Source organism: Pteropus vampyrus, unplaced genomic scaffold (genome assembly GCF_000151845.1).
Source record: "Pteropus vampyrus isolate Shadow unplaced genomic scaffold, Pvam_2.0 Scaffold4, whole genome shotgun sequence".
In the NCBI taxonomy this organism is placed as follows: domain Eukaryota; kingdom Metazoa; phylum Chordata; class Mammalia; order Chiroptera; family Pteropodidae; genus Pteropus; species Pteropus vampyrus.
In genome coordinates this window covers 11,214,818-11,237,379 of record NW_011888785.1, presented here as the reverse complement: position 1 = coordinate 11,237,379, position 22,562 = coordinate 11,214,818, and the positions used below count along the sequence as shown (strand labels likewise).

General features: G+C 33.1%; 1 protein-coding gene across 2 annotated transcripts in view; it reads left to right on the top strand.

Annotated features, from left to right (window-relative positions):
• C1GALT1 (core 1 synthase, glycoprotein-N-acetylgalactosamine 3-beta-galactosyltransferase 1) overlaps nucleotides 1-18,210 on the top strand; it is a 34,788-nt gene extending 16,578 nt beyond the window's left edge. For both annotated transcript variants that reach the window (XM_011363208.2, XM_011363216.2), the window contains exons 2-4: nucleotides 3,469-3,705; nucleotides 7,170-7,837; nucleotides 13,118-18,210. In XM_011363208.2, coding sequence (XP_011361510.1) covers nucleotides 3,469-3,705; nucleotides 7,170-7,837; nucleotides 13,118-13,333 — 1,121 coding nt within the window. In that variant the 3' untranslated portion in view covers nucleotides 13,334-18,210. The remainder of the gene's footprint in view (nucleotides 1-3,468; nucleotides 3,706-7,169; nucleotides 7,838-13,117) is intronic.
• The last annotated feature ends 4,352 nt before the right edge of the window (nucleotides 18,211-22,562 follow it).

Genomic DNA, 22,562 nt, shown 5'->3' with positions numbered 1-22,562 from the left:
CCTCAACTGCTTTTGTACCTTTGTCAAAAATCATTTGACATATTTATGTATGTCTATTTTTGGGTTCTCTGCTCTGTCCCATTGATCCATGAGTCTGTTTTTCCTCCAGTACTATACAGTCTTGATTTCAGTCACTTTATCATGTTTTAAACTCAGTTAGACCTATTCCTCCCACTTTAGTCTTCTTTTTTAAAAATTTTTGTAGCATCATACTCAATGGAGAAAGGCTAAAAGCATTTTCCTGAAGATCAGGAACAGACAAGGATGCCCACTTTCACCACTCCTCTTCAACATTGTATTGGAAGTCTTAGCCACAGCAACAAGACAAAAAAGAGAAATAAAAAGTATCTGAATTGGGAAGGAAGAAGTAAAACTCATTATTTGCAGATGACATGATACTATACATCGAGAATTCTAAAGATTTCAGCATAAGACTGTTAGAACTGATCAATGAATTCAGTAAAGTAGGAGGATACAAAATTAATATTTAGAAGTCAGTTGCATTTTTATACCAATGATGAACTTTCAGAAAGAGAAATTAAGAAAACAATCCCATTTACAATTGCATCAAAAACAATAAAATACCTGAGAGTCAAATTAACCAAGGAGGTAAAAGACCTGTTCTCAGAAAATTATGTTATTGAAGAAGATACAAATAAATGGAAGCATATACCATGCTCATGGGTAGGAAGAATCAACATCATTAAAATCGCCATACTACTCAAAGCAGTTTATAGATTCAGTGCAATCCCTATCAAAATACCAGTGGCATTTTTCAGAGAACTAGAACAAATGATCCTAAAATTAAATGGAGCCATAAAAGACCCTGAATAGCCACAGCAATCTTGACAAAGAAGAACAAAGTTGGAGGTATCACACTATCTGATATCAAACTGTACTACAAGCCTACAGTAGTCAAAACAGCATGATACTGGCATAAAAACAGATACATTGATCAGTGGAACTGAATAAAGAGCCCGGAAATAAATCCAGCCTATACACTCAATCTGTGACAAAGGAGACAAGAATATACAAAGGGGTAAAGACAGTCTCTTTAATAAATGATGCTGGGAAAATTGGACAGATACGTGTAAAACCTTCTTAAACTGTATATAAGAATAGACTCAAAATGGATTAAAACTTAAATATAAGACCCAAACTCATAAAACTTCCAGAAGAAAACATAGGCAGTAATCTCTATGATATTGCTAACAGTAATATCTTTTTGGACATATCTCCTTGGACAAGGGAAACAAAAGAAATAAACAAATTGGACTACATCAAACTAAAAACTTTTTGCACAGCAAAGGAAACCTTCCACAAAATGAAAAACAACTGACTGGGAGAAGATATTCGCTTATAATACATCTGATAAGGGGTTAATATCCAAAATATATAAAGAATTTATATATTTCAAACAATAAAATATATACAACTCAACAACAACAACAACAAAAAACAATCCAATTAAGAAAATGGGCAGAAGACCTGGATAGATATTTCTCTAAAGAGGAAATAGATGGCCAATAGACATATGAAAAGATGCTCAAGGTCACTAATCATCAGAGAAATGCAAATTAAAACCACAGTGAGATATCACCTGATACCTGTCAGAATGGCTATCATCAATAAATCAAAGAACAACAACTGTTGGTGAGGATGTAGAAAAAAGGGAACCTTCATATACTGTTGGTGGGATTGCAAATTTGTGCAGCTCCTGTGGAACAGTCTGAGGTTTCTCAATTAAAAATGGATCTACCTTTTGACCTAATAATTGCACTTCTGGGTATTTATCCAAAGAAAACCAAAACAATAATTCATAAGGATCTATGCACCCCTATGTTCATGGCAGCACAATTTACAATAGCCAAGATACGGAAGCAACCTAAATGCCTATCAACAAATGATTGGATAAAGAAGTTATACAATGGAATATTTCTAAGCCAGTAAAAAAAGATGAAATCATACCATTTGCAGCGACATAGATGGACCTAGAGGTTATTATGCTGAGTGACATAAGTTGCAGAGAAAGATAAATACCATATGATTTCACTTAATATGTGGAATCTAAGGAACAAAAAGAACAAACTAATCATCAATAGACTCACAAATAGAGGACAATCTGCTGATAGCCAGAGGGGAGGGACACTGAGGGGCTGGGAGAAAGGGGTGAAGGGTTAAAGAAGTACAAATTAGTAATTGATAGATGGTCATGGGAATGGGGAGCACAGCATAGGAGCTGCAGTCAGCATTACTATAATGGCTAGGTGTAGAGTCAGAGGAGAGAATTTTTGTCCAATGTACTGAATACTTGAAACTAATTAAAATTTTAAAAATTGTTATTTACTTTCTTTGCCTTAATATAAATTTTAGAATAAACTTGTCTGTGTCTACAGAAAATCTTGAAGGGATTTTGATAGAAATCACATTAAACCTATGTATTAGATTGGGGAGAATTGACATCTCTGCTATGTGAGTCTTCTAATCCATGAACATGGTCTGTCTCTCCATTTAGTTAGGTATTAGATTTTTTTTTTTTAAATTAGGATTCTATAGTGTTTAATCATACAAGTTTTATACATGCCTCCAGTTTTATGTTTTTCATAATCTTTATCTTCAAAGGGATCATTTAGAGGAGGGAGGTCATGTTATAAACGTTTAGCTGTTATTCAAAGTTTGTTTAGATTCATTTAATTTCCATTTTTCCTATAAATCAAGTAAATTTAACTTAATATGTTAAATCTTTAACATATTATAATAGTATAATCTGAATTCTGAAGAACTATAGCAAAATGGTTATCTGAATTCTTGATTCAGATTTCCGTTAAACCCTGGAAAGTCACTGGTCTCTCTGAGTGAGTTCGTCTTTGAAATGGGATTAATTGTCCCTAGTTTGTAGTTTAAGGTAATTCATGTAAAGCCCTGAGTTCAGGACTCAGATGTTAGCTATAATTATTTCTCCTTCTGTCTCTGTTATTCATAAAAGTATTACCCATATTTGTGATGATACTCATCAAAAGTTGTTTCTGGTTCATGGGATATAGAGTGATTTCTTTCTTTTTCATGCAGTATTTTATTGCTGCTTGTTGTTTTTTTAAAAAATAGTATCACAAAAGTGTCCCTTAAAAAATAAAGTAAAAATATAAATTTTAGTTGTTTCTAAAAATGTAAATCTTTTGCATCTGAGATCTCAGTTGCAACCGGAAATCTGTATTTTTAAAATGTTCTTCATATTTACCCACGCCCCACCCTCACAATGATTATTTTATTCTTTTTATTGCTGTCCATCAGTGCGTTTTAACAGCAAATAGAGGGATAAACTCATAGATTAAAATTAAATGCTCTCAGAAATGTTCTTAAATGGAAGGAATTAACTTTCCAGTATAGGTAAGAGTTATCACGCTTTTTGCTCTTGGTATGTATATTGCTTTATAATTTATAACATCCTGCTAATTTCTTTTCTTACAGAAATACACTTTCGGGAAATGGCCTCTAAATCTTGGCTGAATTTTTTAACCTTCCTCTGTGGATCAGCAGTCGGATTTTTTTTATGTTCTCAGTTATTTAGTATTTTGTTGGGAGAACAGGGTGACACCCAGCCTAATATTCTTCATAATGATCCTCATGCTAGGCATTCAGATGATAATGGACAGAATCATCAAAAAGGACAGATGAACTTCAATGCAGATGCTAGCCAACATAAAGGTATGGTTTACTTTATTAAGGAGTAAACACAGTATTTTTTAGTCTATATAAGTGCTGAGAGAATTAGAAAGTAATTTATATAAATTTTGTTATATCACATCATATTTTTTGATGAAAATGAGCTTAATTCCAGATATGAAATGACAATTCTCAGTTTGCATCAGGAGAAACACATTGTTGAAACGTAGATTTATTTAGGTATTAAAGTATTAATTTTGTATGCAGTTTTCGTAGAAATAGTTCAGAAGCTGTAATTTGGCAAAAGGCAAACTTGTTCAGGTTAGATTTATTTCTGAAATTTTTGTCTAATTTTGTTATCATGGTTCATGTTTGTGTCTTTAGTTTCCGCTATTGTTTTGGTCTTAGTTTTTGCTTAGTCATGTTTTCCTAGAGAAACTCAAGAGGTATATATAAATCTCAGTTTATATTTTTATCAGTAGCTAATATCACTAATCTTTTCTCTTTTTGAGAAGCATAAAGAACTAGGGAAGCAGAATACTAGGGATGTGTTATTATTACTCCATTTTCTCCTGGCCTCAGATCTCTAACCAGATTTTCTCAATTGAGTCCTCTGTGCCCATTAAATTTTGGTTTAATGGGCACAGAGCTAAATGACAAGTTTCTGTACTTTGGCTCTTTTTTTTTGCCTGTGTGATATCATCAAACCCTATAATTTTCATTTGCACCTATTCCTTACTGTCTTTATCTTCAACCCAGTTCTTAAGACTATGAGACAGCATTAATACAATAAAAAGACCTCTGCAGATTTTATGGTTGATTTGACAGAAAGGAATATACAAAAGAATACAACTTGAAAACAATTAGAATTATAGGGTGCAGAGGGTCCCCATTAAGCATTATTTCTCTTATCTTTCTGGCTGTAAATTGTTTCCTTCTTCTCAAGCAGAGGTTGAGGGCAAATTATCAAATCTTGGTTGAGTTTTATGAACTAGCAAACACATGCATACTATTGTAAATTATCTTATGTTGTGTGAATGTTTTATATAACAATGATTCATCTCTGAGCAGGTGCTCTGGGTTCTTACAGTAAAGCAGTTTGATCATTGTGCCTTTGTTCTGTAGCATCACTCCAGGTCTTGAAATGATCAATTGAATTGAGGCTCCTCTACTCCTAGTAGGCTGTACTTGGTTGGCCTTACTACAGACACATATATTAGGTACCTACTTGTCCTCCTCGATAGCCCACAAAATGTAGGATATGCTAAAAGTTGTCTGTTCCTCTCAAACTTAACATGTACAAATAAAACACTTTTTCTTTTCCTTCCTCCTTCTAAAACTTCATCTGTCTCCTATATTCCTTATTGTACATAGCTCATTACCATCTGCCTAAGCCAGAAACTGTGAAGTTATAGTAGATGCTTTCCTTCACTTACCAATCCCATTTATCGCTTAATTCTAACAAGTCACCTTCTTTACCATTTTTCAGATTTCTTCTCTCAATCTATAGTGCATTTCCCTATTTCAGGCCTTCAGTTATTCCCATGTATCTGCACTCAGCCAAACTTTACCATGCCTTTTGTCCTTTGTTCTGGTGAGCATCTACTCATTTAAAGACCTATCTTCTGCATCATTTCTTATTTTTGCTGTTATTGCTTTATCTCCCCTTCTCTGTACTAGCCAAGTTCCATTGCACTGTTCTATAGGATTTATCAGCAACCGCTTTCTTTTCCCTTGGCACATTGAACGCTTTGTACATACCACTGTTATAGCTTCTCTTAGTATGTGGCAAGTGTTGGTTTGCACATGTGTCTTATTCTTCTTTTCATCTCCTTCAAAGTAATTAATGAGTAAATAATTGAAAGAATGAGAAAGAATATCTACCAAATCCCAACAGTGGGGAGAAAGTCTTGTTCTAAATGAAACATATTGGAGTCTCCTATATCCACCAATTCCCCGAGCCATCCAGGATTTGGTATATCTGTACAGCTAAGAGATTGGGCTCCTCAATATAAGAAACTTGAATTCTCTCTGACTGAAAATAGGGTGATTTTGTCTGTTTTTAGATTATGAATTCTTAATATTCAGAGAGGCATGAGTCTATTTTCATGCCCTGCTATTCTATTCTCTCAGTCAGTTAACTAGGAATTTATGCTTCCCGTTGTTAATTTTTCACAGGACTAAATTTTTGTAACTCACTGGTTGACCTTAACTTTAAGGATATGCTTTCTCAGGATTCTGCCTACAGCATTGCTACACAAAGTGTGGCTTTGCAGACTCATGCTGATCTACAACTAAATAAGTATTGAAATTGTAATTAAACAGAAACTTTTATGGTAATTTGACAGTAATTTCGTCTAAATCTATATATAAAAACTTATTGGGGCTTGTATTTGATATATTTTTTTAATTTTTATATTTCAGTATTTTATTTTTAGCATATTTATAAAAGTATAGATCTCTTAACTATTGGAAATAAAAATTTGTCCTTTACCAAGTACTGATCTAGAATTTTACGTTTAAACTCTTCCTGTGCAATTGCATTACTCAGTACGTGGTCCTGGCCTGACAGTCTGTGAGCTGTTTGTTACCTGTCCGCACACAGATAAGGAACTTGCACCAGGATGTAAATCAGTTAAGCTCACTGCTTAGGACTTTTGCCATTGGGGGAGCAAGACTTCCTCAATGAAAAGATTAATATGTTGCTTTATATTCTGTCATAAGCTCCTTACATGTTTCTTTACAAACCAATACTTTGAAAAACACTACTCTAACAATCTTGGAAATACTGCTTCTACCTGTTCATCCATTATTTGCGTTTCGTAATGAGGCATGTTACTATCAGAAATCTCAGCTCTACGTTAACCATTAACTCCATCAAACTGGGGTAGTTATGAAAGCCTCTTTAAAGGCACCTCAGGGTAATTGTAGAAATTCATAACAGTGGACTCTTGTGAGCTTCAAAATGAACTGCCACTTCAGTGGTATGTCTTTCCTGCCCTTCAGAAGCTTATTTAGAGCAGCGAAAAATTCCTATCAATGTTCTGTTAACCTGCTGTAGTTTCATTGTAGAATGGAGTGAAAAGCAAAGATTATCTAAGGTAGTGCTTAAAATGCATGTGAATCACCTGGAGAACTTGTTAAAATGCAGATTATGATTCAGTTAGTCTGGGGTGGGACCTGAGATGCTGCATTTCTAACACACTCCCAGGTGATGCTGGTAGTGTTTGGAAATGAACCATGGTTCATAATAATAAGAATTTAAGTCATAGTGACACTGTTGTTAGCTCCAGTGATCTCCTGGATAAGATTGACATGAAACCAATAAATCATAATGTCGGTTCATATTAGGTTGAGTTTTGCTTTCTTTCAGCTAAATCACTAATGATAAATAAGTAAGTAGACACGGGGCTGTTTTTTGAAATTGTTTAAGAAAATGTCTTCAGAATAATTTATTTGGATTTTACATATGTGTAAATATAACTTTTAAAATTTTTGTTTAATAGATGAGAACACAGACGTCGCTGGAAACCTCTATCAGAAGGTTAAAATTCTTTGCTGGGTTATGACAGGGCCTCAAAATCTAGAGAAAAAGGCTAAACATGTCAAAGCTACATGGGCCCAGCGTTGTAACAAAGTGTTGTTTATGAGTTCTGAAGAAAATAAAGACTTCCCTGCTGTGGGGTTAAAAACCAGAGAAGGCAGAGACCAACTATACTGGAAAACAATTAAAGCTTTTCAGTATGTTCATGATCATTATTTAGAAGATGCCGATTGGTTTATGAAAGCAGATGATGATACATATGTTATACTAGACAATTTGAGATGGCTTCTCTCAAAACACAACCCTGAAGAACCCATATACTTTGGGAGAAGATTTAAGCCCTATGTAAAGCAGGGTTACATGAGTGGAGGAGCAGGATATGTATTGAGCAAAGAAGCCTTGAAGAGATTTGTCGATGCGTTTAAAACAGAGAAATGTACACATAGTTCCTCCATCGAAGATTTAGCACTGGGGAAATGCATGGAAATTATAAATGTAGAAGCAGGAGATTCCAGAGATACCACTGGGAAAGAAACTTTTCATCCCTTTGTTCCAGAACACCACTTAATCAAGGGTTATCTACCTAGAACCTTTTGGTACTGGAATTATAACTATTATCCTCCTGTAGAGGTAAGTTTAGAGATTGTATTACAGTATAAATACTTAGACTGAATTTTGTTACCTTAAAAAAAAAACCTAGTTGAGATGCGTGAATGTTTCTTTAGTACCACTAGGAATCTCCCTTTGTCTTTTTTTAGAGTGGCAGTATGATGAAGTAAATGAAAATAAAAGTGTCATCAATAGTCATTCAAAAAGTATTGGTACTATTATATGCCAGGCACTGAGAATAGAGTGGTAAATATGGCCAAGTTCCATTTCTCATGAACCTTACATTCTGGATGAGGAAACATACAATAAACAGGTAGACTAGTTAAGATATATGATTTTATATAAAATCATGTGCCCTGAAAGAAAAAGCCAGGTAAAAGGAAAGAGAGTGACCCAGAGGGGAGTAGGGTATCTAGTTTAAAGAAGGCCTCCCTAAAGAGCGACTTTTGAACAGAAAACTGAGTGAGGTTAGAGAGCTGGCTAGCAGCCCATGGGAAGAAGACTAAAGAGACTTCTAGTCTTCAGGAACAATGCATGAAAAGACTTTAAGGTTTGGGAAGACCTTGGTTCAAATCCTGCTTTCCCATTTAATAGTTGAATGATCTTGGATGGACAGAATTTGCCTACCTACCAAGCATAAGTTTCCTCATTTGTAAAATAGACCTGATATACTTCATCCAGTTGTAATTATATATAGTACAGTGCCTGTCACAGAGTAAGTACCTAATAAACCTTAGCTTTCATTTGATGCCTTAGCTTACATTTCTGAGAATTTTATCGAAAGTACATTATTAAATATTTCAGATGTACAGACAAAATTTGAGAATATAGTATCTTGTACCTACCAACTAGCTTTACCAAATATTAATCTGCTACATTTGCTTTAGATTTTTTTTTTTTAAGAAAAAGATATAGATACAGTTTAGGTCTGTGTACCCTCCCCAACACAGTTCTCCTGCCTCTTTCCTCAAAGTTAATCATGATCATAAATATAATATTTTTGACTGCCATGGATGTTTTTGTTTTTATGTTTACCCATAATCTATAGCATTTTTTTTGCAGGTTTTTAAATAGATGAAATTATACCATATATATTCTTATACATTTTCCCTTTTCATACATTAAAATTTATCAACATTAATATATGTATCTGCTTTATTAAGTTAGACTGCTGTATAATCTAATATATGAATATCTGTAATTTATCCATTCTCCTGCTGATATACATTAGTAAGTTGTTGCCAGTTTTTCACTAATATGAGCATTACAGTGAATGACTGAAGGAGAGCAGCAGTCACAAATCGTAGCTTTTAGACTCAGTTCTATTATTAATAAGGCCTTTGGGCAAGTTACTAGGACTCTGTACCTTCTTTCCTCTCGTCCTAAGATACAAATAAGACACTTCATTCTACCATTCTCTTCTTCACAAGCCAGTATTTTCAAACCAGCATATAGAATAGTGGTTCTTAACCAGGAGTTTTCTTTTGCCTCCCAGAGAATATTTGGCAAATCCAGAGACAGTTTTGGTTGTTAACTGGAAGGTTGCTACTGGTATCTAGTGGGTAGAAACCCACTAAATGCTAAACATTCCACAATGCACAGTACAGCCCTCCACAACAAAGAATTATCTGGCCCCAAATGTCAGTAGTACTGAAGTTAAAATGCCCTGACCTAGAACATCTGACCCAAGCTTTAGGTTATCAGCTTTAAAAGGAAACTTTGGAGCAACTCACCACTGCTTCTGCTGCTGCTGTCACCGCCAGTGTGTTCTTGGTACTTATACAGACACCATAACTAATCCTTATAGTAATTCTGCATTTAATAGGTGACAGAACTGAAGCTCAGGAAAGTGACTTGCCTCTCCTGCTAAGTAGTTTAGGGAGTATTGCAAACCACTCTGATTCTACAAGCTCTTGTTATTTTCATCATGATTTCCCCTCTACGGTTAATGAGATAAGTGCCCAAAAGGGGGATGGTGAGAGGATATGTTAGAATAAATGTTCTGTTGGGATAAATTTACACTTTAAGGAAGAAACATTGTAAAGGTCAGTTCTATAAAATGAGGCTGTTTGAAACCTTATGCTAGCATTTTATTGCTACTGCAGGTGCAACAGTGTCCTAGACTATAAAACAGATGTATTCTCAAGCCTGCCTTTTTATAGTCTATTTTTGTTTTTAGTGGATACTTTTTTAATGGAACCTTTTCTTAGTATATTCTGACCACTCCAAGAATACTTGACCACTTCCACTCGTAATTCTGCACTCTTTCCCATACAAAAACTCAAGAACATTGTAAATACATGTAACAAATACACCTAAATGCATAAAAATTTTCACCAAGAGTATCTGATATTGGGTTCATATACAGTAATAGCAAAGGGACATCATAATTATCATTATCTCGTAACCAGTAAAATATTCTTTTTTCCTTTTTTTATCCTTTAAGAATGCTCCCTACAATTTCCACTACAAATAGTGTATACCTAACTTTTTGCTTTATATGAACAAAATGAGTATTTTTTATAGTGCATCTTTTATTTAAATTGTGGTTTTTAAAGTGGATGGCAAAATTTATGTTTTTTCTATAAAAATTTATTCATTACATTGAAGACTATAAAATAGCCTTGGGAGTACCAAAGTTGACCCAACCTTCTAATGTTGCTGCTTCTCTCTTCGAAGGTTCTATATAAACTCAATGTGAAGTCAAACTTGTATTGTTACTCATCCATCGTTTAATTAATTTTCTCTTCCCTAAGTGAGTTACTATTTTCAAAGCCATCCTAAATCTTACACATACATTCTCTGTAGTAATAACTAAAAATACAGTGTAAAAAAATTTTATCTAGGAAGTCAGGGTGTGAGATATTCTAGTTGATGAAAGAATTATGTTCTTAATTTGGTTGTTTAGAACTTACTCTTCATAGAGTTCCCTTTCATGCCACCTTCTCCTTCCCTAAAGTGAGTCTATTCCATAGGAAAAGACTTTTCACCAGAGAATTTGCAGTCTTCTTATGGTGAATTTAAAATATACATAGATGTTTGTGTATATATCCATCCTTCTACATGTGAAACTGCCTTTTTCATAGGTCAGAACTGATCAGATATGACTTATTCTATTCTTCAATTTTACTTATATTACATCTGAAACTTACTGGCATATGGTTGTTAGAGAGCTCGTGATTTTTCCAAATCGTTAACTGATTATTCCAGTTCCATTTTTTACTGAGTCTTACTATTGATTTAAAATACCTCCTTTATCATACACTATAGCATTACTTATAGTGGGATCAGTGTTTGGAATTTCAGTTCTCTTCCATTGTTCTATTTGGTTTTGACTCAGCACCATGTTGTTTGTACCTTGTAGCTTTACAGAATATTTAAGTTATTAATCTAAGAGTGTATTTCTCTCCTTTATTTCTCTCTCTTTCTTTGAAATTGTTTTGGCAACTCTCATGTCTTTATCTTTGTGTATAAATTTGTTAATTTAGGGACTGTGAACATCTTTGCCCAAGATTTTTTGTTTTCTTTAGGTCCCTTTGTAAAGTTTTATAGTTTTCTTCAGATCTTTTTTTCTTCTTTTAAGTATTCCTTAGATATTTAATATTTTTGTTATTCTACTTGGGCTCTTTCTTAAAACTTTTTAACTGGTCTGTATGAAAACTAGTTTTTTTAAAGCATCTCAAAAATCTTGCTCTATTCTTGGATTCTTTATTTCTGATGATTTTCCACTTGACTCTTAAGTTTTGGGGGTAACCATAATCATAGAACTATTTTATTTCTAATAATTCTAGCTATTTTTTATTGTCTTTTATTGTTTATATTGCTTAGTAATAACAATACTCTAGCTATTCAGTACACAATAATGCTATAAAGTGTAACATAATGCAGTAAATCTTATCAAAAATATTAATACAGTATTTTAGAGTTCATATAAAATTGCTTCCATAGAGGATCAGCAATTTAAAATTAACTGCTATTGTTCTACTCTTTTAGTTTAATATATACTGGCCAGTCCAGTAGCTGCTAACCATATATTAACTATATTAAGCTCTTGAAATGTGCCTAGTCAAAATTGAGATGTGCTGTAAGTATAAGATTCACACCTGATTTCAAGCCTTTAGCACAACTAAAAAGAATGACTTTATTAATAAGTTTTAAAATATTAATTGCATATTGAAAAAATAACATGAATTTATTCAATTAAATAAAATACCTTCAAAGTAATTTTACCTATTTTTACTTTTCAAATGTAGCTACTAGAAAATCTTAAACTGCATTATGTGGTTCACATACATCTATTGGACAGAGCTGGTTTGGGTAATCACAAATTGACTTATATGTTTACTTTTCATATTTATTCCTATTTCCTAAATGTATATAAGTAGGCACCAGATAATTGTTCAGTATCTACATAGTTATCCAAGACTCTCACATATCCAGTGTTTGTTTCAAAGGAGAAGTTCAAAGAGAAGGCCACAGAAAATATAATGTACAATTTCTTGATAATTTTTACTGCATTGTAAGGTACATACTTCCAAGCATGAATCATTAAATGTTTAGTTTAATATGTCTTCATGAATCTTCTCCAGGAATTTGCCAGACTGTCTTTCTCCTTGAGTCCTTGTAAAGACATTAGAGTCAAATTTTCTTGGCGTCACCTGGGTGAAACATCCTCCAGGTGCCAATTCTGATCCCCAAATCTCCTATGACTTTAATTCTGTGATCAGTTTTTTTATTTTCATGCTTTTTCATTCCTGTTTGTTGTATTTTTGTTATTTTGTTTTTGTCTTGTTTTAAACCTTTCTCATACCAACTGTTTAGTAATGAGTGAAAATTATATAACCGAACAAAGGTTTAACTGACTTACTGAGGGCCGCCTGTCAATAATAGCTAACATAGTAGGCAAGGCTTTTTGTCATTGAATGCTCCAAAGGTGTCTTTCTAAAGTTGAGCCAAGCAAAAATTTATAGTGAGAACATGAAGAGAAAGCAAAACTTGAAGAAATAGAGCTTTAGTTGGCTGCCCCTTTCATTTAAAGAAGTCTCAAGATTTTTTTCTGCTAAAACACTGTTGAGTATGAGAGAATATTACTTCAGTTAGATATTATTAATGTCATGTTTGGTTTTAAATCATTAGAAACTAATTCTTCCACAGGTCTAATAAATTAGGTGCCTCTTTAAAACCTTGCCAGCTTTCATTATTGGATTCTTTTAAAATTAGTGTTTCCTTTATCAGTATGTGAATGCTGTATGTTGATAACATGATATTTATTAGTAATACCTGTTTCCACTACTTTTTTAGGGTCCTGGTTGCTGTTCTGATCTTGCAGTTTCTTTTCACTATGTTGATCCTACAACTATGTATGAGTTAGAATACCTCGTTTATCATCTTCGTCCATATGGATATTTATACAGATATCAACCTGCCTTACCTGAGAATATACTAAAGGAAATAAATCGAGCCTACAAAAATGAAGATCCAAAAGTAAAATTGGGAAACCTCGAAAGGAAAACATAAATGAACAGAGGTAAAATGTCTCACATTGCACTGAAGAAGAACTTCTGCATTTCTGATAAAGAACACTGGAATTCCAGTGAGGAATTCTTTCTGAGTGAACATTCCATATTAGAAATCTTTCATATAAATGACTGTAAACTGAAGCTTTAATGAGCTGCAAAATCTGTTAAAATGTGTTTTGATACAGTAATATATATATGTGTGTATATATATATATGTATATGAAAAACTTGTGTTTTTATAATGATGGCCAGGCAGAGGGACTAGAAAAGAGATTTTGTTGTCTGTTCCTGACCACATGTATTATTTTCACTGGGAAATAAAAATAGTTAAATTTGCTAAAACTGCAATGCACCATGTTAGTAACACACACGATACTGAACAGATCTGCCTTAAAGAAAATTTTAGAAGGAAATATTGTTGCTCAGTGTTGTTTATAAACTCAAGACATGAGTTTATATTTGCAGTATGACACAAATGAACCAAACTTCCCCACACATACCCATGTGCAGTTTTTGGCTAATCACCATTTTGCTGTTACTATTTATAATTGACAGTATTTCTTCCAGAAGAAGGTAGAATAAGAATGGCACTTGTCCTAAAGTGCATTAATAAAACCACATTTTGAAATTGTCATGGGCCTTGACTGTATTTTATATATATTTGGTTCTAATTAATCTTTTACAGGCATACCTTGTTTTATTGTGCTTTGCTTTATTGTGCTTCACATATGTTACATTTTTTACAAATTAAAGGTAAGACCTCCACAAGCAAAAAGATTACAACTTGTTTTATTGTGGTATTTATTTTATTATGGTGGTCTGGAACTGAACCCACAATATCTCTAAGGAAGGTATGCCTATACTGAGTCCCTGTTGTCTCTTCTAAATGTGTTTAACCATTCTTGGATACCATTTTCAACTATTAATATTTATTTACTCAAGGCATTTGGTAAACATGGATTTTTAAATATTTTGTTCCCATATCTACCCATTATTAATTATGGGTAATTAATAAATAGTAAATCTGTGCTAGTTGGAAATGCTTTTCTTATATCAGTGCCACTCTCAGGAATTACTAAGCGACATTTTTAATCAATTATTTAAAACTTTCTAACTACATAGTTACAGTTCCTTTCATTCTCATCCTGTTGAGAGATGAGAACTTGTTTGTGCCTTTCATAACTTGTTTAAAGCAGAGTTTTGAAATTCATTTTTAGCATCTGAGATGGCTATTAGTTACTGGCAAAATAATATGAATGCAAGATTTTGACCAGAGTTAATTAAATAAATTAGAAAATGCAGAATGCTTAAACGAGTTGAAATATGTCAGGTGTTAAAAGACCAAATAACAGCCTGACTTTTGATGCTGACTTACTATTTAGGGATGATTGTTTTGTCAGTGGGTAGATAATTCACACTGAGCAGAATACCCATTCAAGACTGTCATCAAAAACACATTCATAAATGTTTTGTTCCAATTTAGTGACCCTCTAAAGAATTTCTGGAAGGAAAAAAATGTTTTATTTTTTGTTATCTTTAGCAATACTATCTGAGTGTATCATAAAAAATATTTTACAGATTTTCTATAAGATTATCTTAAATGTTACAAACAATTTACATTTATGCTTATCATTATGCTTATTTTACATGGCTATCAACGCCATTGACTCTGCTGCTTAGCTAAATAGTTTATATTTATTGTGCCAAAACATGTCAAAACCACGACCTCTTTGGATGCTATATTTGAGAGGATGTTCATCTTCGTGGTTAATTATGGATATTCTGTCCACATAGTGAAAACTCACACCAATTTTTACCTATTAAATTGTTTACTATTGTTTTCATGGTGGTATCATCTGCCAAAATTAAGGCATTTATTCTATTCTTTGAACGGTTCTTCACCTTGGTGTGGATATGAATTTATTTGAGTCCATATATGCTACTTTTCTCTACTAGAAGTATAAATGGTTTATCATAAACATCCAAAAACCTTAAAATTTACTCGTAGGAAATTAACATTGTGATGAATCCTGTGGTCTAGCGTCAGACTGCCTGGGTTTAAATTCTTGCTCCATCACTTATAGTTTTATAACCTTCAGCAATTTACTTAATATCTCTGTGCCTCAATTACCTCATCTATAAATTAGGGACAGTAATACTACCTACCTCACAGGATTCTTATGAGGATTAAATGAGTGAATATACATATGGCTTTTAGAATACTGTCTGGCCCAGAGTGTGGAGCAATAAGATTAAGGTTTTATTATTCTCTTAACTTGGAGTGTAAGTATTTGTTTTCAATGAATGAAAAATCTGCTTTAATCAAATCAAATATTGAAGGAAATATTTTGTACATTTCTTATAAGTAATAGCTAGTTTTTATCTGGTGCCTACTGTATGTCAAGTACTGTGTTTAGATAGTCTGTGTACATTAGTGTTAATCCTCACAAATTGGATGTGATTCCCATACGATAGATGAGAAAACTGAGGCTCAAAGAATTAAAGTGTTCCACTGTCACAAAATTGACAAGTAACAGAGCTAAGACTTATACTCAAATCTTGTGTGTTCTTTGTACCATGTCAGCCTTGAGGTTAGTCATTTAGCATTATTTCTATTTTTATTTATTGACGTGTGACATCTGATACATTGGCCAGTAATAGTAAAATTAACTAGATTGTCATAGTGCTTCTCAAATTGTGGTTTATATAAAGCTCCCAGGAGCTTCTTATAATGCAGATTTTAAGGCCCCAATCCCAGAAATTCTGAATCTAGTATGGGGCCCAAGAGTATGCATTCCTACCAAGTGTGGTTCCAACCTGTAGTATCAGCATCGCTTGGGAACTTGGAAATGCAGTCTCCCGGGCCCCGTCCCAGACCTACTGAATCAGAAACTCTGCAGGGAAGACTAGCAGTTATGTTTAGACAAGCCCTTCAGTTTGAAACCTTTGCCCTAACATCTGGGTGATTTTGATGCAGATAATCCTTGAAACATGCTGAGGATCACTGCCCCATCAGTAAGGCATCTTTCAAAGATTTAAATAAAGCATGTTTTAAATATATGTAGTCCAAGATTAACTGTATTAAATGTAAAAGACTTTAAAGATGATTTAAAGGGTCAGTGGATCATTCATTTTGGCAAAATTCTTTAGCTTCTTCAGAGTGACTAATATCAGAGCCCACAGTAAAATCTTAAATCTCCAAGTTTAGTAATTTCACATTGAGGTAGCAAGGGTTCATTAAGTACTAATAAGTACATACTAATTCATTAAAAGCACACTGAAATGAGTCATCACAAATGTTCACAGTTGTTAGTAAAAAATTTTACATAGAGGTAGAAAAACACTTACAATATTTTATGAAAACATTTTAAAAACATTTATAGAATTTTTTTTGCTAATTCATACTATCAAAATTTCATCACTTTCAAGAATCAGTTAATTGTTTTATATGACCTAATAAAGCAAAAAATTCTTCAAGTATTTGGTAGATCACTTGAAACCAGATTTCATGATGATAATGACTTACCTTTTAAATTAAGATCTCTGTCATTTGAATAAATGATCTTAGTGTGGTCTTATAAAGTTTTTGCTATATTATGTTCTCCAATAATAGTATACTTATATTTTCAGTTGGGAGGTTCATAGATGATACAAAGCAGACTGTTGGGCCAGAGTTCAATTATTTGTTTTCAAATACCTTAAATTTCAGAGAAGTTTTTGTTAACTACTGTAAAAAAAAAGTCAAAAATAAATTATTGACCAGTTTTTAATATTTTTTGAAATATGGTAATTGGATTTGAACATTAAATTTGCTGACTTTTTTTTCATAATTCTTTCTTGAGTATTGATTTTTCACTTCCTTGAGCCTATCAAACCATATTATTACCAGATTGAGGCTTGAAAAAAATCCCTCTATTGATTAGACCAAGTCTATCCTTTTAGTCACCATTTAATTTGTTCAGTTAATTTATTGTCTTTGACAGTTTCTGCCTCTTTGTATTTATTGCCCTTCTTTATTTCCTTTATAACTAATTTCTGTTTTCTAACTATTAATGCTGCTTTCACATGGTTAATTTGTCTGTTATTTGTGATTAGAATTTGTATCACTTATCATTTTATACCTATTAATTTTAATTTTCCATATGAGATTAGAAGTAAAGATCCAAGAATAATGCCTGCTGGTTCTCAGGATACTTGCCCTACTTAAAAGTCCACAGCTTTAAACAAATTCTAGATATACAACTATTAAATGAAGTAAAGTTATTTGGATTCCACCACCACCACCTCCTTTTTCTCAAAAACAAACAAGAAACTCACTTTCCTCATTTCTCTACTTCTTTACAGTAGGCCTGACAGAAACATACTCAAGAAATCTGGGGGGGCAACCTGTGGTTTATTTTATGCTAAACGTAACCTCTATTGATTAAGAAAATGACTTGTTTATATATTGGAGTTGAAATATAATTTTAATACAGATTAGAATAAGAAATTTTACAAATTCTCTAGAGAAACCAACTCTAACACGAGTTCTAGTTCGACTTCTTTACCTTCTCTAGTTTTCAGTTTATATCAGTTTAAATAACTTTGCAGGGCTCTGCAAATTAATAGTCCATATAAAGTATATTATTAGAGGGAAACTAATCTTACTGCTAAGCAGTGTGCTATATTACACAGTGAATAGTTGTGTTTTTGAATTAAAAATTATGTAAGATAATAGTATCATGAATGGTTTAAAAATGTCTGGTGACTTGCTTATTTTAAGTGATCACCGATAAGTCAGAGAAATGTATTTTTAAATATGTTTCTTAAAGTGCCTTTTGAACATTTTTAAAGTGGATTTAAACAACTGCATAAAATAAATTACCATGTTTAAAACTGTTTTATCTGATTATTTAACTGATGTAGAAGTTGTGGGAGAAACATTGTCTTTTATGGGTAATTTTTTGGTCATTTTACCAAAAATATTAATTTAAATTGTTTTCCTATCAAAGTTCTTTACTTTGAATAGGCTTAAGTAATTTTTACTACAGTATATATTATTTTTATTCAAAGCAACAAAATATTTCACCTCTGATTTTGAATAATGTACCTTAAAATAGAAACATGTACTCTGAAATCTAGATGTGTGTGTGTGTGTGTGTGTGTGTGTGTGTATGTATACTATATATAGAAAGAAAGATTGCTTTTCTGTTAGTATATTTTGATCTATCATATACACTGAGAAATTCATATATTCAACTAATTATTCAAACAATCATGCCTAGCATCTACTAGAAATATAGTCAGAGGTGAGCAAGACATACAGTATTCTTGTTCTTATAGAGCCTTAATTTTACAGCTAGATGATAGGTGAATGAACAAGATATTTCAGAGAGTAGTGTTAGGAAAATAAAACAGAGTGATATATTAGAGCAATTTGCTGGGTGGGGGTGTGAAGGCAGACCTCTAAGGAAGTAATATTTGATCTGAGACCTGCATGACACATTTAATGTACTTTATAAGTTAGTTATATTTATGAAGTTCTTTGTTCTTACTGTGTTAAAAAAAAAAAAAATGTTTCCACCTGTGCTTAATCATGCTTTGGGCACATGTGAAGGCTCACTGAAATGCCACATACTTTGTGTCTTTAGGCATATTTCATCCAAAGCTCAGATTTATTGATATTAGATCAGTCTGGGACTTTGTAAGATATGAATAAAATTTAACCTACCTCTTCCAAAGCAAATGATTACAAATGTTCATAAGGCCCTTGAGTCTAGCCTATATGTTTCAATTTTCAGTAATCTACCCAGTATGTCCCTTGTTCATGCATATATACATGTATGTATGTATGTATACACATCTCCATACACACATGCTGTTATTTGGATTAAACAGCTTTAGAAAAGCTAAGGAGATAAATGCCACTTTGTATTGCTCTAGTTTCAAAGGTCTGTGATTTATTCAGATTAATCCCATGTTTTCCAATTAGTTGTATTTAGTTGTACTGTTTACTGATAAGTTATTAGAGAAAGATTTATTTGCCTGAATACATACAGATTTACTACCTATTAAAAGTTCCTCAAAGGTATAGTTCTGGGAAGGATACAAAATTATTGCTGGATTGATCTTCCTGAAGGGAAGGGCTCTACCTCAAACGTCAGATCTAATAATGCTGACAATATAGATTGTCCAAATAGAAATTCCTTTGTTTAATTAAGACTAAATGAACATTTAACAACTAAAGTTGATTAAGTTCATCAATATTGACATTCTCTGGATAAATCTGTCAGTATTAGTAAAACATGGAAATAAACTTTGTTTTGCCATGAGTTTGACTTTTTACTAATAAATTAATTTAGTATTGCTGCTTAGAACTTTAACTACTATAGTTGTGAAAAGTTAACATAAGTGGAGCCATTTTAAAATAGAGCGAGAGCAGCCATTCTAAAGGAACATCTTGCATGTCTTACTACTCAAAACGGTGGTATGTTTGAACTGGAAAAAATAACCGTTGGGCCAAACCAACATAGTATTTCAAACAACTGTTTACAAAGCTAACAGGAAAGCATGCGTCCTGAATACGGACTGAAAATTAAAGACATGCTTTAGAATTAGCACCACCATGTCTAGTTAAAGAATAACTTAGTTTATATGCACCTATAGAAATTCTTTCCTTCTACTCATGTAATTATTTCCCTTTCTCATAAAAACCCCGTTGCCTTCACCACCTAATCCAAACACTATTTGGGTTTTTGCCTGAATCATTGCTTCCCAAATATTCTTTTTTATCTCAAATTAACACTTGTTTCTTCTTTCTGGCTTTTTATTTTTAGATTAACAAGTTCTTGAAGCTATCTTTGTGTTGTATCATTTCTGCCAAAAGAACCACCAGTTGTTTGCTAGTGTTTCTCATATTCTGTTACTGATGTTTCTTTTTTCCAGGACTGAAAATTTGTCCAGGGCATTTATATTCTCTGTTTTATATATTGCCTCCGTACAGTGCAGTTGAATATAGCTGCTTACATTGCAGTAATGAAATATTCATTCACTTTTTTTTATGAAATTAAGCCCTAGGAGTTCAGCTACTTGGTTTTTTATCGAATGTCTAATAGAAGATTAGATTAAAGTACCTACTCATTTGTACAACTGCTTGATGATGTGCCATCATAGAACTAATTTGAGTGCAGTGTCTTTTAACAACTCAACAAGTACTGACTTTTGTCAACTTCAAATCTTGTTTTCATAGAACTTATTCTAAAGTGCATTGTCTTTCCTCCTCCTGTACCTATAGCACTAGAATTACATTCCTGGTAGAATTTAGGTTGAATTTCACTTCTCATTAATTTTTTTTGTTAGTTTGTAGAAGGATAATGATGACCAGAAAGTAGTTTGAAAGAGAAGTAATGATTCAACTTGTCCTTTTGTCTTAAACAAGGCTTTCTTCCTGTATTTGTACTGGGGTGTGTGTGTGTGTGTGTGTGTGTGTGTGTGTGTGTGTGTCAGAGACGAGTAAAAGACATTTTAATAGTTGGATTTTTCTTTAAAATATTAAACTTGCTTTTTCATACTAAGTATGTTTATATAATATGTAATTTTAGTTGATGAAGTGACAGTAACTATTGTGCTTAGAATAATCGGGCATAGAAATGATTTATTGTTTATAAAAAGTAAGTTGTAAACCTAGTTGCCTGGTTGAATTTCCTCTCACTTTTTGTCTTTGAATTTCTGGCTCTTTGAACCTTCTTCTCCTATTCTTTATTCTCTGATCACATGTATTTTCTTTTTTCCTTTTCATTGGCAGCAGTTCTTTAGTTTCTTAAGACTTTATTGCCCCCATTTTCTATCAGCAGATGTTTTTAAAAAATTACAATTCTTATGTGAATATCAGTTCCCTCTCACTAGCTGCAGAAATTCCTAGAATTAGAAAGGGCTTGGAGAATACGTGCCAGCATAATCCTAGAATTTCTCCTTCCCTTTGGAAGTGTTTCCGAGAACCTACCCAACTAAAATATGGATGGATTTTTAAATACTTGAAAACCATTAAGTATCTTCCTTATTTAACCTCAAATTGATGTTATCTTGTCTGGCAAAAGTGGTGCTTGAGATTTTCCCGCTGTTTCACTGGGCACTGCCATCTTCTGTTGTGACCTCCTCCTACCATCGCGTTTGGCCCTGTGGGAAGAACTTGTCCCATATTACCACAGCACAACAGAGACCAGACTTTGTGGATGTTCCAGAATAACAGGAGGAAAATTTCATAGAATAATTGATGAGAGCTGCTCAGACCCAGTGGGACTCTTGCCTCTCACCAAGCTGTCTTTTCTTTACCACCTGTTTCCAAGGCTCCAGAAGTAGCTAGCTGAACCACCCCCACTGGAAGCATTCTGTATACCACCACATCTTTAGAGTCTGAGCCAAATTGGCATCTAGCCTAAGAAAAATGAAGATTTTCCTTCACCCCAGCCTGAAGCTCTTACTCCTCACTTCCTGCTGGAGAATTGACCCTTCCCCTGGGAAACTGTCAGTGAAAACATTTACTCTCTTCAGAGCACATCTCATCTTTACCCAGAAAAGTGTGGTCTGGATTTGTGGCCACAATAAGAAAATTGTCCAATAGTCTGACATCAATATATTTCACGAAGTCTGAATTTGTTCTGAAGTTAAGTCACATATGGAGTGGCAAGGGTTTCAAATATGTTTTATATTCAATTTCAGCCATGATTAGCTTGCTAGAATACTATGCTGCCTTGAGACATAACAGAATGTTAAATTATTTTATAATTTCATTTATATTATGGTTCCTTTTTTAAATTAGCTAATTTCAAATCAGTCTTCGTCCTCTTTATCAAAATTTTGAAAGTGGAAGCAAATCAAAAGAGTTGGGGAATAAGTGAATCACCTCTATTTTCTTAGTGATCCTAAATTAGACATGTGACCAGATATTTCTGAGATCCTTAAATAATCATGATATTTGGTGTTTTTATCCATCCGAAAGTCTCATAATCTTTGCCAGGCATTAGACTTTTGTTTCATGTTTTGTTTTCCTTGGACCCTGTTTGGCTACTAAATCCTCAAACAAATTTACCAAATGGAAAACTTGTGTTCAAAGGTCAAGTGAATCAGTGAGAATAAGTGAAGCAGAACAGAGTGGTGAAATTTAACCTGAATCTGAAGTTCCAAAACACAGCAAAATCCGGTCTTCTTATAATATACTAACTTAGAGGGTGGAAAGAGATGAAAAACAG